The following is a 13,827-nucleotide window of genomic DNA, read 5'->3' as shown; positions in this document are numbered from 1 at the left end:
TTAACTAATTTAATTAATTAATACCATAAAACATATGCAAGTTTCTTTTTATTATAATCATAGCCCAAAAGCAATCTTTAATCTTTCGTTGTATGGTATTTATTGACAAACTTAAACATCATTATGTGTATAGATTAATACAAAAATTGAACAGCGATTTCTAATGTTGAGATTGAGCTAATAGTTTTGAGAGACAATTCAAAATTCGAGTTTTCAATACAGGCAAAAATCTAATAAAAATTCGAGTGGATGAATTTGTTGCAGTTGTGGTTTTTGTTTGTAAATTTGTTGCTAGGTAAACGAGAAATACTATAAAACCAATTGAGCACCAATTGATCTCCATAAGCTAAAGGGTAATGTAATGTAGTTTATATATATTGTATATGTGTATGTATGAATTTGTTTAATATGCTTTATATATATTCGATACCAGCTCGAATTTGGTCTAAATTCAATGCGTTTCGATTTCAGTTTCAGAAATTTAGTTTCTTCAAATGTGGAGCATGGCAAGAGATTTCCTGTTGCTGTTTTTCTAGTTGTTGTTGTTCTATTTGTGTGTGTTGCTGCTGTAGCGGGATAAATTAAATGTCAGGCGGTCGTCGGCTCATCGGTGACCAAGGAGAGACGACGTTTCACGTCCTGAGTGGTGTTGTAGGCGCCGCAATGCACGCACTTGAGTCCAATAAAATGGAATTTGGTTTTAGAAGTCTGCGAAAGAAAGATAAATAAGTTAATCGTGAAATACTTTCAGTTAAATGTGTTTCAATTCTTGTTACCTTGTGACAATCGTTGCAGAAGATGTGCACACGTTGATTCTCATATTTGAGCGGCACAGGCATGCGTAGAGCCTGAGCATCGAGATACTCCCAGAGCGCCGTCATGTCGATCAGTGATGTCTGACAGGTGGGACACGTGTAGTGACCCGATGCGAGCAGCTGATCGAAGCACATCTTGTGCAGCAAATGGCCGCAGTCCGGAATGTGGCATGGAATCCTCGATGTGTGAATGTCACCCAAGCAAACCGGACAATGCGATCGTGATATGTTCTCCACACACTGCAAAAACATGAAGATAAATACATTTGTTTATAAATAAATATTACTCCATGTCATCTAATAATACTTCATCTTCCATCACAAATGATTAATGATTACATTTTATTTATTCTTTTTTGTTTTAGGGGATTGTCTCTCCAAGAACATCGAGTACCTTTTGCAATTATTCGGCTATCGAGCTTAGGTGCTCAACACGTTAACAGCAAACTACTTAAACTGGATTTTGTGTGCAAAACTCAATTAGTAAACCAGTTTGAGCAATGATTCTGCACAGTCTGCATTAATTTCAATATTTTGAAGTTGCCACAATCTATTTATATTTCGCACACATATTAAATTGCTGCCAGTGTCAGGGCTACAAAGCGAAGGCTTCGGTCTAAGAGCATTTAAAGCTGTTGTCAAATAAGTTGCCATAGTTGTGGACTGAGAATTTATATAAAATTATTCAAGGGCATTAGGCTTAATGATCATTTAAGATCTCTTCGTTTGAATCAGTTACAAATATGAAAGTAAATATATATCTAAATGATTTAGTTTTGTTATCTCACGTTCTCATTATGAATCTCTTACATCAATATAGTCAAACAAATTGAATATGAATTCAGCCTTAAAGATTTGTCGCCAAGTTTTGCCTTTTACTTGCCTATTGAAACGTGTTTTAGATTTATAGCGGAATCTGCTGAATAAATATTTAAATATTGGTGACATTTCTTGTAAAACTTGTTTAAAGGCAATTTTAAATTGTCTTAAGCTGCTGCTTAAGAAAGCGGAAAAAGATTGAGAGTTGTAAAACTGTTGTCAACTGGCAGCTAAAGTTATGACGCTGTTTACTCACCCTATGACCATCGATCTTTAGCTGTATCGGCAGACACATGTTGCACACTTCGCAGTGAAAGAAATTGTGGGCGCCGCCAATGCGACAGATGCCACAGCCATGACAATGATACTGCTGCTTGTCCGCATCATCGAAAAGGTTGCAAATGAGGCAAGTATACTGCAAGCAAAGAGAATGATTATTAAGATTGGAAACTATAGAGAACATCTAAAGAGATTTACCTTGCCAAAGCGCACGCCGCAATTCTCACACTGTTCCTGCACCTTCTGCCGCGTGTTGCACTCGGAGCAGATGAGTTCGGTGAGGGTTTTGCGATCAAAGTGATGCGATTCGTTCTCATCGTGGCAGAAACGGCATTTGTAGAACTTGTTGCAGCACGGCGTCTAAAAGAGAGAGTATCACAAGTTAATACCAAATCAATTGTACACAAAGAAGAAAGCTAGCTAGCTTCTAGCTGCAAGCGAGTGTGCTCGAATGTGAGATACCCGCTGTGAGTAAAAGCCCAACAGTGTGGTATTAATTTAAAAATATTCCAAATTAATATAATCTATAAAATAATATATAATATAAAATACTAAATATATACCAAATATTATCCATGGTATATTAACTACTATATTAATGTGTCAAAGATTACAGTTGGAATCATTTTAGTATTTTTGTGGTATACTCATTCAAAATATACCTTATAAACTACAATATTAATATATCAAAGATTGAATTTGGTATAGTTTTAGTATTTTTGTGGCATATTTATTCAAAATATACCATATTAACTACTACAGCAATTTATATTATATATATGTATAATCATCAAAATATACCTGATTGTCAGCCAAATTAACTAAGACCCGTAGTAAGTAGTCGTTATTGCACATACAAAAGGATTTCTTAAATAACTTCCACAATTTTTGTCGGGTATAATAAGAGAAGCAACATGTGGCACGTTGTACGTGACCGAATGTCCCGAAAGAATTCCCCCTTTTTGGTGTGCAAGAGGAAATACGAGCCATCGCGTATACGACACTTAGCGCAACCATAAACATTGCAGACACAATTCAATTTAGCGAGCCATAAAATTTAATTAAATCACAACTGAAACCGAAATCGAAACCGAAACTAAAACTGGCCAATTTGTGGCGGGCAACTGGCCACAAAATAGTGACGCGTCGCTTCATTAGACGAGTGTTAATTGTTTTGTTAAATGTTAATATTTAACTTGTAAAATGTTTTAAATCTCTCGCCAAATTGTTACAATCGCATACAAAATAAACCTCAAATATCAAAACCGCAGTGAAATAATCCGCGATGACATTCAATCTGGTTTCTCGACCTCCAACAACAACTGTGACAGCAAAAAAAATATAATATGAACACGCCCATACGCCGAACGAGATGACCATGAAATATCTATAGTACAATTCTAAATATGTGTATATTAATTTGGAATATAAATAAATACTATATTCATTTGTCAATCTTAAGTTCTCACTCAATTGATAGGCCGCAACGCTGTCAATTGTTCAATTTCAACACATTTCAATAATAATACGAAACCCGTGAGAACCTTTATTGATTTCATATTCAAGTAAGGACTCAAAGGCATGAAAGTACTAAAGAGTTTATGGAAGTCATAGATCAAGCTTGTTTACTATAAATATTTCATCAAAATTCTATTCGTTTTAAATAATAAATTAATATAATAAAAGAACCAAAAATGTATGTAAAAAGGAAAGCTCAACTTCCTTCCAAATACCATAAACGTAGCAAAAGAGTTATGCAATGTTTGTACTCAAAGTCATATTCAATAGCCCTAAATGAATATTAATGAATTTCAATGTATACATTTTTCTGTATGCGCGACATGTCCAGAGTAAGTAAGAGTATGTGTCATTCGATCGAAAGTTTAGTGCTCATTTATATACGAAAATAAGTAAGAAAGCTACAGTCAAGTGTGCGTGACTCTGAGATACCCGCTACCCATTTTGAATAAAAGCAAAATATACCGAAAATACTGCAAAACACTAAAAATATACCAAATGGTGTATTTGGTATAATGATATAGTACCACATATGGTAAATTTCGAATATACCATAGACGGCACAATATACCAGATTATCAGCCAAATTAACTAAGACCCTTAAAAAGTAGGCATTTTTGCCCATACAAAAGTATTTCTGGAAGTTATTACTTCCACAATTTCTATCTGATCGCAACCAAATTTTCAGGGCTCATAAATACTATAGTTATTATTGTATACACCAAAACGAACTATATACAAATTATATCACAGCAGCAGCACAGTGAGAAATTAGGAAACTAAAATAAAATAAAATCAAAAATCATATATTTTTCTTCCAAAAATTTAAAATAATTTGAATCTAGATTAAAATATATATTTGCTTTTGTATTAACCAGGTAAGCTTATTTAATTCACCGATATAAAACATATCTTATGTTTAACAAGTAATACTTGGCTCTCAAATAATAAATCTATTCTTTTATACAATGACTCCCAACAATTTATCGTAAAAATTATGAAAATGTATTTAAATAACATACAAAAAAAAAGCAGCATCATAGAATTCTTGTTAATAGTGATTGACAATGGAAATGAGTCAGAAGAAATAACTTTATATGTGGATCAAATAATAAAAGCTTATCGTAAGTCAGATTGATTTTAATAATTATATATTTTATATTTTTGATTGAGTTGAAGATGAGGGTGAAACTGACTAGTATACTATAGGATTTCAAAAGAGTCGGACACATCGGTAAATTTCATTGTTATTTTGCTGTTGTGCATTTGGAAATAAATATCCTTAAATTAAATATTTAAGACTTTAAATATTCAGGAAAATCGCGAATCAAAAAATGGAGTCTTATATTGAGGCGGACAATTTCGCAGGGTTTGCGAAAGCCATTAAAAAAAAGTCAGTTAACGATTTAACACCAATTTTTGAGAACTTGTTATCAAGACCGCAACGAGCACAATTCCTAAAACTATGCTTACAAAAAGGATGTAATAGGAATTACGTAAGTACTCAAATATATACATCATTTATTTACATTTAACTAAAAGAAATAATGGTTATTATTCTCAATTAAAAAAATATGATACGATTATTTAGTCTATAAAAAGTTAGTGAACACCATTAAATTAAATTTAAAATATACGAAAAAAAATAATCCGATTTAACTTTTGAGAATTAACCAATTACAGTAATTGCTTGCTTGGAAAGTATTTGTTCCCATTAACAATATTTAAACAATCTTATTGTCATTATAATTTAGAAATTAGTGGTCTGATCGTTAAGAAACTTATTAATTAAATATATTTATACATGTGTATATATTACATCGATGATTTGTCAGCCTTTGTCTTAAAGCAATGTACACATGTTACTATACCAGCATCTTATCGGTTAGATTAGTGATTCATTCTGTTTCAGTGAGTAATAATTTTTCTTTTTCTTTTATTAGGTTATAAGGGTAATGCCACCGATAATAATTTTGTACACTAATTTCAGGTGAATAATGAGACTGGAAAAGCTGCCATAAACTATGCTGCTGAATCTTTGCATTTCAGTAATTTATATCTGTTAATTAATTTTGAGCAAGAAAAACACGAAAAAGATAAGAAGATGTCTACCGAAACAATCAAAGAGACTTATAATAAGGAAGAGGAGATGAAAACTTCTAACCGTAACTCTGTGACAATAAATGTAGAAAATAGTAATGACGATCGCTCCTCAGCTGACGAAGTTGAGGAATCAATAGAAATATTGCCTCAGAAAAATGTATCCGAAACATCCAAGCGAAAAGCTGCTATAAAAGATATAGATCATAAATACGAAAACCAAACGGCACTCAACTATTTAGCCAGTCATCTAACTTTAGAAAATGCTGGTGAAATTCGTGAGTGCATGGAACTGTTGCTTAGAAATGGCGCAGAAGTGAATACAATGGATGATTCCGGGGAAGTACCGTTGAGCTACGTGATGAAGAACACTGAGTTGAGTCCAAATGATAAATACGAGCTAATCTACAGACTGCTTCAGCGATATACAACAGCGGATTTAATTGCCAAAGAGGCGTGGAACTATTTGGAAACTAATCATATGAAAAAGCATTCAGAACTTAAAAGAGACAATCTTGAAGAGATGATATCTAGGCAAAAGGATTCCATTTTCGATATTGACTATATGGGTAATATATTGGAGAGCTACGCGAAGGGCGATAAAAATGCATTAAATCTTCTACGTCAAATATTGAGTTTACAATCAAAGGACTTTAACTATGAATTTCTTAAAAAGTTAATGTCTTTTGAAGAAGATTATGACTTAGAAGAGTTGCTAAAAACACCAAAACTACAAGTCGATTATGTAAAGTTAGCTAAGTGGGTTATCGAAATGAAAGATATAAAGCTATTAGAAGTGCTGTTAAAGAGAAAAGATGGCCTCGCTAGTGCTGCGGATGAAGAGGGAATTCCTCTATTACAGTTTGCAACTTTGAGGTACAGTGATGAGGCAGTCAGAAGTCTGCTATCTCATGGAGCATACATGGGCATGCGGAGCGACTACAAAACGCTGCCCATTAAGAACATAAAACCCGACATCTTAGAAGAACATTTGGACTCTTGTATTCAAATGAATGACGAAAACGTTATCATGGACTTCTCAAATATTTCCCAGCCACCAAATGAAACAAACTTAAATTTTCAACAGTCTTATAATGACATGAGTACCATCTCTTATATTAAGCAATCTAAAAGTCTGAGGCATTTACTTAACCATCCAATGGTTTCGACCTTTCTGTCTCACAAGTGGCACACATACTCAAAATTCTTTTACTTTCAAATCTCCTTTTACTTTCTGAATCTATTATATTATATCACATTGAATGAATATGATTTTAATTTTTTTCTGCTCGGTGTCAACTTTTTATTGTTTCTGCTTGCCTATCATGACGTTGCAGCTATTTGGCTGGATATCTCACTAGGCGTCATGTCATTCTTCTACTTGTATACACCCCAGATTCGAGACGAGATTCTATACTATATTCATATTCAGACATTCATATTGCTATTCGCATGTCTCAAGCTATTTTCATACATGAAAGTGGTGCCCGTAGCATGGATAGCGAAACCTTTTGGGATGCTCTTTGCGGTAATCAACACTGTACTCGAATCGGGAATTCTAATTTTGGTGGTGGTTACATTTGGAGTATGTTTCCATATAGAATTCGGAAATTCAACGGAGACAACGAATGCCACGGATACTTCAAGCTTGAATTTTGATGACCCCGGCTCAGCAATCATGAAGTCATTTATAATGTCAACCGGGGAATACGAAGCTAGCAGTGCTAATATTGAAACTTTAGGGCAATATCTTCTATTATTTCTGTTTATCATCATCGTGGGAATTTCGTTATTTAATCTCCTTGTCGCGAAGGCCTTAAACGACATTCAGGTTAGTTTGCAAATAATTACATCATTTGTAGATCTCTTTAATTACAAATCTCAAATCTTACAGTTGATTCAAAACCAAGCGGAAATTTATAATGCCATATATCGCATCAATTTAGTGAACACCTATGAATTAATCGGCAAGATTATTAAAAAGGTTGCGAATAAATTTAATTGTCTTCAAAAGGCGTCTTTTACGTTAAAGGAGATAATGATACAAAAATTTAATTATCCGCTAAAAATGACTTTTTACTATACCAAAGGTAATGCCACCGATAAAGGCACGACTGATTATGCTATTGATTTCGTCAGCCCAAAGAGGATGTTTTTCGGATTAATCAAAATGCATCAACACTTAGACTATAATTCGTTCAAACGTGTAATCAAAATTGCTGAGAAAAATTCGAACAAGGAACAACAAATAAGTCAGAACATAGAGCTGAATAGTGATAGAGCAGATTTTCAAAGAAAATTGGAAATTGCGATGAAGGATCAAATGGACATAATTCAAATTAGCTTACAGCAACAGACTGAGACTATTAAGCGTATAGAAACTATCTTACAGGAAAATAGGTACACAAAATAAAATAATCTCATAAACATGAATCTGAATTTAACTGTTAAAGCAACGATGTTATTTATCATATGTATTTAATTAACCATGTAAACTTATTAAAATTGTGTGTAGTTTTAATTAATACATCTCTCTTGTCGTAAATAAAGAAGTAAGAATAAAATAAGTAAGAAATCTACAGTCTACAAAATATTGCGGTGTTATTTTCAAAATATACTAAAATACTACTAAACGCTAAAAATATACCAAATGGTATATTCGGTATATCGATATAGTATCACAGACAGACAGGCGGACATGGCTAGATCGTCTCGGCTATTGATGCTGATCAAGAATATATAAACTTTATAAGGTCGGAGATGCCTTCTACCCTATAGGTATTTTGTAACACATTTAGAAAACTTATTAATAATTGTTGCATAAATATTCATTAGATTTTTGACGCTTTAATTTAATAAACTTATGTAAATCTTTTCGGCATAAAGCCTAAAAAAAGCGATAATTATCTTTGTTCTGATTGTGAGCAATAAAAGTATTAAAAATAGAGTTGTAAAGTACCTTAGATCCGGTTTCTTTGATTTTCCCCCCAATCATAACTTTGAAACACACAGAGAAAAACCCTCCAATCATGTTTCCAGATGTTTTACATCTGTTTATATTGAGTAAAATTGTTAGCAATAATTACTCGGCTGATGAATTGACAGAGCAAACAAAGTTTTTGTAGATAAACTATTCCCAGAGACTGCGAGTCGAATACAAGTAATTGCCTAGAGATGCGTTTCGATCGTGACACGAAAAAGAGGAGAGATATTTAAATCGTTTCATTCTTCCATCTCCATTCGATAGTCACGGACTGGAAACCAAGGTTTTGCTCGGTTTATAGCAACTTTAACACACGTTTACGCATTCGAAATTCAGTTCACCTGATTCAATAACAAATGAATGAATGTTTGTGCTGAGAGAAACAACTTCTACTTCTAGTGATTGGGTTAGTGAACGTTTAGACACACAACACAAAAGCATGCACGACCTTTTTCGTAGAATTCAGATCTATCAAAGACAGATTTGCGTGACATTTTTCAATATTCTTCTAAACGATTGTAAAACCCAAATACAACAACTATTTATTTGACACTCAATTTATGACTAATTTGCAAAATATTCACAGCAATTACATTTGTGAAAATGTGCTCGAATTTACTTGCATAACAAAAGCGACGATAAAATAAAAAAACTTTACAATTTTGTAGTTATTTTTTTAATAAATAATTCTTGTAAAGTCATCGTATTGTAATATTTCCCCCTTTGTTTATGTTTGTATATTACAAAATAATTTAATAATTATGCTGGCATGCATCTCTGGCTCCATTATTATTTCGGAAACCCTCATGATGCTCTATTTGTGAATCAACCCGAAACGAAATACAATTTCCAATTAATTCGAATATCAACATTAAATTCGGAAAACATTACGAAACGAATATGTTCGTTAATTGCCCAATTTCATGTTATTTTCAATTAAGTTTCCCAGCATTTAACACAAAAATGTTTCCATTCTAGAGATCTAAAATGTTTTGCTTATAAGTTGTACAATAACGGTTAAAAAACACATTTCGTATTATTTACGCACGATGGAAAGAAGAAACGTTAATATTGGAAGCAACAATAAAAGATAAAGGGTCGTAATTTAAATGGGATCAATGGGAAGGTGTTAAATGGGCGTTCGCTTTTCATGGATGATGCAGTCGAATTCTTTCTAGTGAGTCAGTTAAGTTCAAGAGAAGAGGGGGGATAATGTTGAGATATCTAGTGTAAATTGTTGTTGCTTTATCTACTATAATTCTCAGCCTTTGCGTTCGTTTTTGTTATTGTTGTTGTTGTACAATTCACAAGCAAACACTAATTCTCCCAATTGAACTCAAATTATGCAGCCACAAAAGAAATGTAGCCCCCAGTCCAGAGTGTGAGTGTGTGTGTGTTTGTATACGGGGACTTTGTTTGTTTAGAAACGTATAAATAAGTTGAAATGTTCGTTTTGGTGGCAACAAAAAAAAAAAAAATAGAATAAAATAAAATAAAACGCTGACTTCAGGAAAAGTGCCACGAAGACGATAACCAGAAGCCGACAAAGCGAGGCGCCTCCATTAGCTTGCCACGTGCTATGGCAATATCAAAGCGATGTATACGATGCCCAAAAATGGTTTCAGTAATCCATAAAGTGCATGAATTAAATACTATAATAGTATGATTAACTGATGCCTTTTGTCAGCATCTGTTTAATTATTTTGATTCGATATTTGATATATGAAATTAGGATGTTAACTGAAACGTCACATTTGAAAATGATCCTAATTGATCGCTTCACGATTAAGCCATATTATTTTATTAGCCTTTAATTTTAGTTAAACAGTCTGATTGCTACTCAAATTACAATCAAATGCCATTTTCAATGAACTAAGACGAAATTAGTATTAAAAGATCCATGGCAACAAAGAAAAAAGATTGTGAGTTGTCTATAAAGCGAACCTTTGTAAAGTAAAGATTAAAAGAGTTCAAGACTCGCCAGACCATCATGGATTCAACTTTAATCTATAATAGTCTTTTCATCTTTAATCTTTCCTTTAATCACTATTAATTTAATACTCAAGATAATGTTGAGCGACTATTTAAAGAAAATCTATAATTATATGTATAGATATGTTATATTAACCATATTGATGAGGTTTGTCGGGTTTCGTGACTTACCACAAACATGGCGCGTCGTTTGTAGTGCGTGCAACCGAATCGCAATGATTCCGGTGTCGCTGGCTTTGTGGCATCTATTGTTGTATTGCATTTGTTGCTATCGTTGTTGCCATTGAGGCGTTGCAATTGCTCGTGTTGCAGTGGCTGTTGATGATGTGGCTGTTGTCGCTTCAAGTGCGCAGCGACAGCAACATCCTTAATGGCAATGTTGCTGGCCTCCATCGCAGACTCAACTTGCGTTTTGAATTTACAGCCATCGTTCTTGTTGTTATTGTTGTTGATCGTACATTGATCGTACTCTACAACAATGTGGTTGCTGCTGCTGTGGCTGCTGCTGTTGCCAGCGAATTTGAGAGCCGGCGTTGAGTGTGATTTTCGCAAATGAACAGCACTCGATGCTGTTGTTGTTGCTGTGGCGGGGGTTGTTGATGACGAACCAGCAGTTGGCGACATAATCAGCTGTTGTTGCTGCTGCTGCTGCGATATCTCAGCAACAGTAGCTGTAGCTAAAGATGATTCTGTAGTTGTTATTGCTGTTGTTGTTGTTGTAGCTGACGCAGCCTCCAGTGAGGTCGACAGCAACGATTGCGACGTTGCTGTTGTTGTTGACGATGAATTTAAATTGACTTGATTGAGTTCTTTTGTATTGGTAAATGTTTGTACATCAATGTTGCTGTGCCTGCTGTCGTGCGAGTATTTGTTGTGGTTGTGGTTTTCACTTAGCGATATTCTTCGTTGCCTCAGCGGCTTCTTAATTTTGTTGCAGCCACTGTTGCTGCTGCTGCTGCTATTGTTGTTGTTGCTGCAGTTGTTGTCTTTGTCGTTGTCGCCGTCGCCGTCGTTGTTGTTAATTGCTACCATCGACGCTGCTTTTTCAATTGCTTCAATATTTAAATGATTCGCGGTTGCCGCTGTCGTTGTTGCTGCTGCTGTTGCGACATAAGCTTTGTCTTTGTTGTGATGCTGCTGCTGCTGTTGCTGGTTGTGTAGTAATTCAGCCTTTGCTTCATCGACAACCACAACAACAACGTGAGCTGCCCTAGCGCCAACTTCTTTGTGGTCACTGTGTGTAGTTCTTGTTGTTTTTGTTGCCGCTGTCGCTGTTGTTGCTAGTTTTGATTCCTTTTCATCGTCATCCACTTGCAAACTTTCGTTTGTGTAACTTTTTATATTCATTGCGCGCTTCGTCCACGCCAGCAAATAACGGCGTCCAAAGCTTTAATAATGTCACAGTGGATCAATGCGAATTTGTTAGCAACACTTGAGCTAAAGATGGTCGCGACCATGATACAATTATACAAGGTAGTCCCGTCGTACGCTTTTTCGTTCGGCTACAGAGTGTTATCGCTCAGTGCGCTCGTGCTTGTTGAAGCGAAAGGTTGTATGCGGACGATTTTTTCCCTAAATATTAACCCTTGTGCAAGACAAAAATGTCAGATTGCAATTATATTATATATAAATATGAACTTTATGATAGAATTAAGAACCTGAAATAAATAATTGGTAATCAAAAACAAAAACAACGATTACTATCCAATTCCTAACTATTAAAAATTAAATTATAAAAAACATTTCAACTGTTTTTAATATAGTGGAACAATTAAACCCTATGCGCCATTGAAGGGTTAATCACAAAGCTCTACTGTCGATTCTTTCGCACTCACTAGGCGCAGTCGTTTCACTCGCACTTATGTACGGTGTCGATTACGGACAGCTTTTTGACGACGGGACTACCTTGTATAATTGTATCATGGTCGCGACTTCTCTAGATTTTAATAAAAAATTATTATTATTTAATTAATTATGAGTTCCCTAAATGTATTATACTATTATTTCACACACACTTGTGTTATATCCAATAAATGAACAGATTTCTTTTGATTGTTCTCTCCAAAAGGAAAAAAAAAATTAAACACTCATTAAGTGCGAGATGCGGCCATCTCTAATTATACACTGATAATGTGTAATTTTACAACAAATTATTTGCTTTAGCAATCTTGGAAGCACATTGCAAGATTCTTTTGGATTTCATTATCCTAAGGCAGATAAAATGAAAATAAATAACTGCAATAAATTATTTGTATATTCGTGCACAACACAAATAAGACTTGTCACAGTGTGCGACGTCGCGTCGACACACTTGTTGAGTTATTGTTGTTGTCTGCAAGGCGACGGAGACTTTCGCTTAAAATGTGTTGTTGTTGCTGTTGCTTTTCAAAGTTTGTTGAGCCATCGAACTGAGCTGAGCTTTTGACTATGAATGGAGACACAATTTAACATTATTCACACACACGCACACACACAAGAAACAGTGTGTAAAGTACTTTTAAATATAAGATGCACGTAAGTAAAAATTTACGTGTATTTTCATTATCTTTCGTTTCGGCAATAAAAGCCCTGAGTTGTGTTTGCTCAGTTTTTTCTTTCTCTTTGTGGTTTTTGTTTTGTTTTTTGCAATTATAAAAGGGAACACGCCGACAATAAATATTGAAACTGTGCACAAATTAAATAAATACTCGAACTCGATCGCAAACGCAAACCGATAAAAAGGCCAAATAACGACACACAACATTGTCGACAATCGACAATCGAAGCACACATACAACAACACCAAAATTCAGATTTCGATTATTAACTTTCCATGTTTACGCACGCACGCAGGTTTACACGCACACACACACATACACACCGATATTCGTTACACACATCATTTACACCGCGGTTCATGCAAGTTGCATTTAATATTTTGAATGCATTGCTTTTTTATTTTGTCTTGTACTAAGGAATCAAGTTTTAATGCTTGAAATTCGTTTGCAACATGTTTTACCCTTTGCGTTTGTGTGCGTATATTTTTTGTTTTTGTTATTTAATGCAATTTGTTGTTGAACGTGTTTCGTGTTATTGCCATCATTGCTGTTTTGTTGGAATTTTCGACTGAAGTCTCAACTCTTATCTTTCTTTGTTTGTATATTGTTTTGAATATTCGTTAATTATAGTTTATTAACCATACAAGATATAGAAATGAAACACACCAGCAAACACTACAACTACAACACCGAACGACAACCAACAACGAACAAGCAGCAACAGGCGTCAATTAAATTAAAAATTTGGTGCACCGCAAACACTGTATTTCTACTGTTTATAATT

At 34.3% G+C, this 13,827-nt stretch overlaps 2 protein-coding genes across 2 annotated transcripts; one reads left to right on the top strand and one right to left on the bottom strand.

Moving 5' to 3' along the window:
* Positions 1 to 34: 34 nt before the first annotated feature.
* LOC133836463 (myosin-G heavy chain) lies at positions 35 to 11,955 on the bottom strand. Its single transcript, XM_062266972.1, has 5 exons — positions 10,678 to 11,955; positions 2,112 to 2,273; positions 1,891 to 2,049; positions 777 to 1,055; positions 35 to 708 (listed from the first exon to the last, which is right to left on the bottom strand). Exons 1-5 carry the CDS (start codon positions 11,851 to 11,853, stop codon positions 589 to 591), a joined length of 1,896 nt encoding a protein of 631 aa, XP_062122956.1. The 5' UTR covers positions 11,854 to 11,955; the 3' UTR covers positions 35 to 588.
* Positions 4,613 to 8,014, top strand: LOC133850887 (transient receptor potential cation channel protein painless-like). The gene is made up of 3 exons (XM_062287139.1): positions 4,613 to 4,927; positions 5,422 to 7,362; positions 7,426 to 8,014. Exons 1-3 carry the CDS (start codon positions 4,766 to 4,768, stop codon positions 7,942 to 7,944), a joined length of 2,622 nt encoding a protein of 873 aa, XP_062143123.1. The 5' UTR covers positions 4,613 to 4,765; the 3' UTR covers positions 7,945 to 8,014.
* Positions 11,956 to 13,827: the final 1,872 nt, after the last annotated feature.

Source organism: Drosophila sulfurigaster, chromosome 2L (assembly GCF_023558435.1).
Source record: "Drosophila sulfurigaster albostrigata strain 15112-1811.04 chromosome 2L, ASM2355843v2, whole genome shotgun sequence".
Classification (NCBI taxonomy): Eukaryota; Metazoa; Arthropoda; class Insecta; order Diptera; family Drosophilidae; genus Drosophila; species Drosophila sulfurigaster.
This window is presented reverse-complemented; position numbering and strand designations above follow the sequence as displayed.

Excerpts from the sequence above, each read along its gene's own strand:
- LOC133850887 (XM_062287139.1), top strand. The coding sequence starts at position 4,766 with ATGGAGTCTTATATTGAGGCGGACAATTTCGCAGGGTTTGCGAAAGCC. Across the intron at positions 4,928-5,421 it reads AAGGATGTAATAGGAATTAC|GTGAATAATGAGACTGGAAA; the intron begins GTAAGTACTCAA and ends CACTAATTTCAG. Across the intron at positions 7,363-7,425 it reads AGGCCTTAAACGACATTCAG|TTGATTCAAAACCAAGCGGA; the intron begins GTTAGTTTGCAA and ends CAAATCTTACAG.
- LOC133836463 (XM_062266972.1), bottom strand. The coding sequence starts at position 11,853 with ATGAATATAAAAAGTTACACAAACGAAAGTTTGCAAGTGGATGACGAT. Across the intron at positions 2,274-10,677 it reads AACGACGCGCCATGTTTGTG|ACGCCGTGCTGCAACAAGTT; the intron begins GTAAGTCACGAA and ends TCTCTCTTTTAG. Across the intron at positions 709-776 it reads TCTGCAACGATTGTCACAAG|ACTTCTAAAACCAAATTCCA; the intron begins GTAACAAGAATT and ends TTTCTTTCGCAG.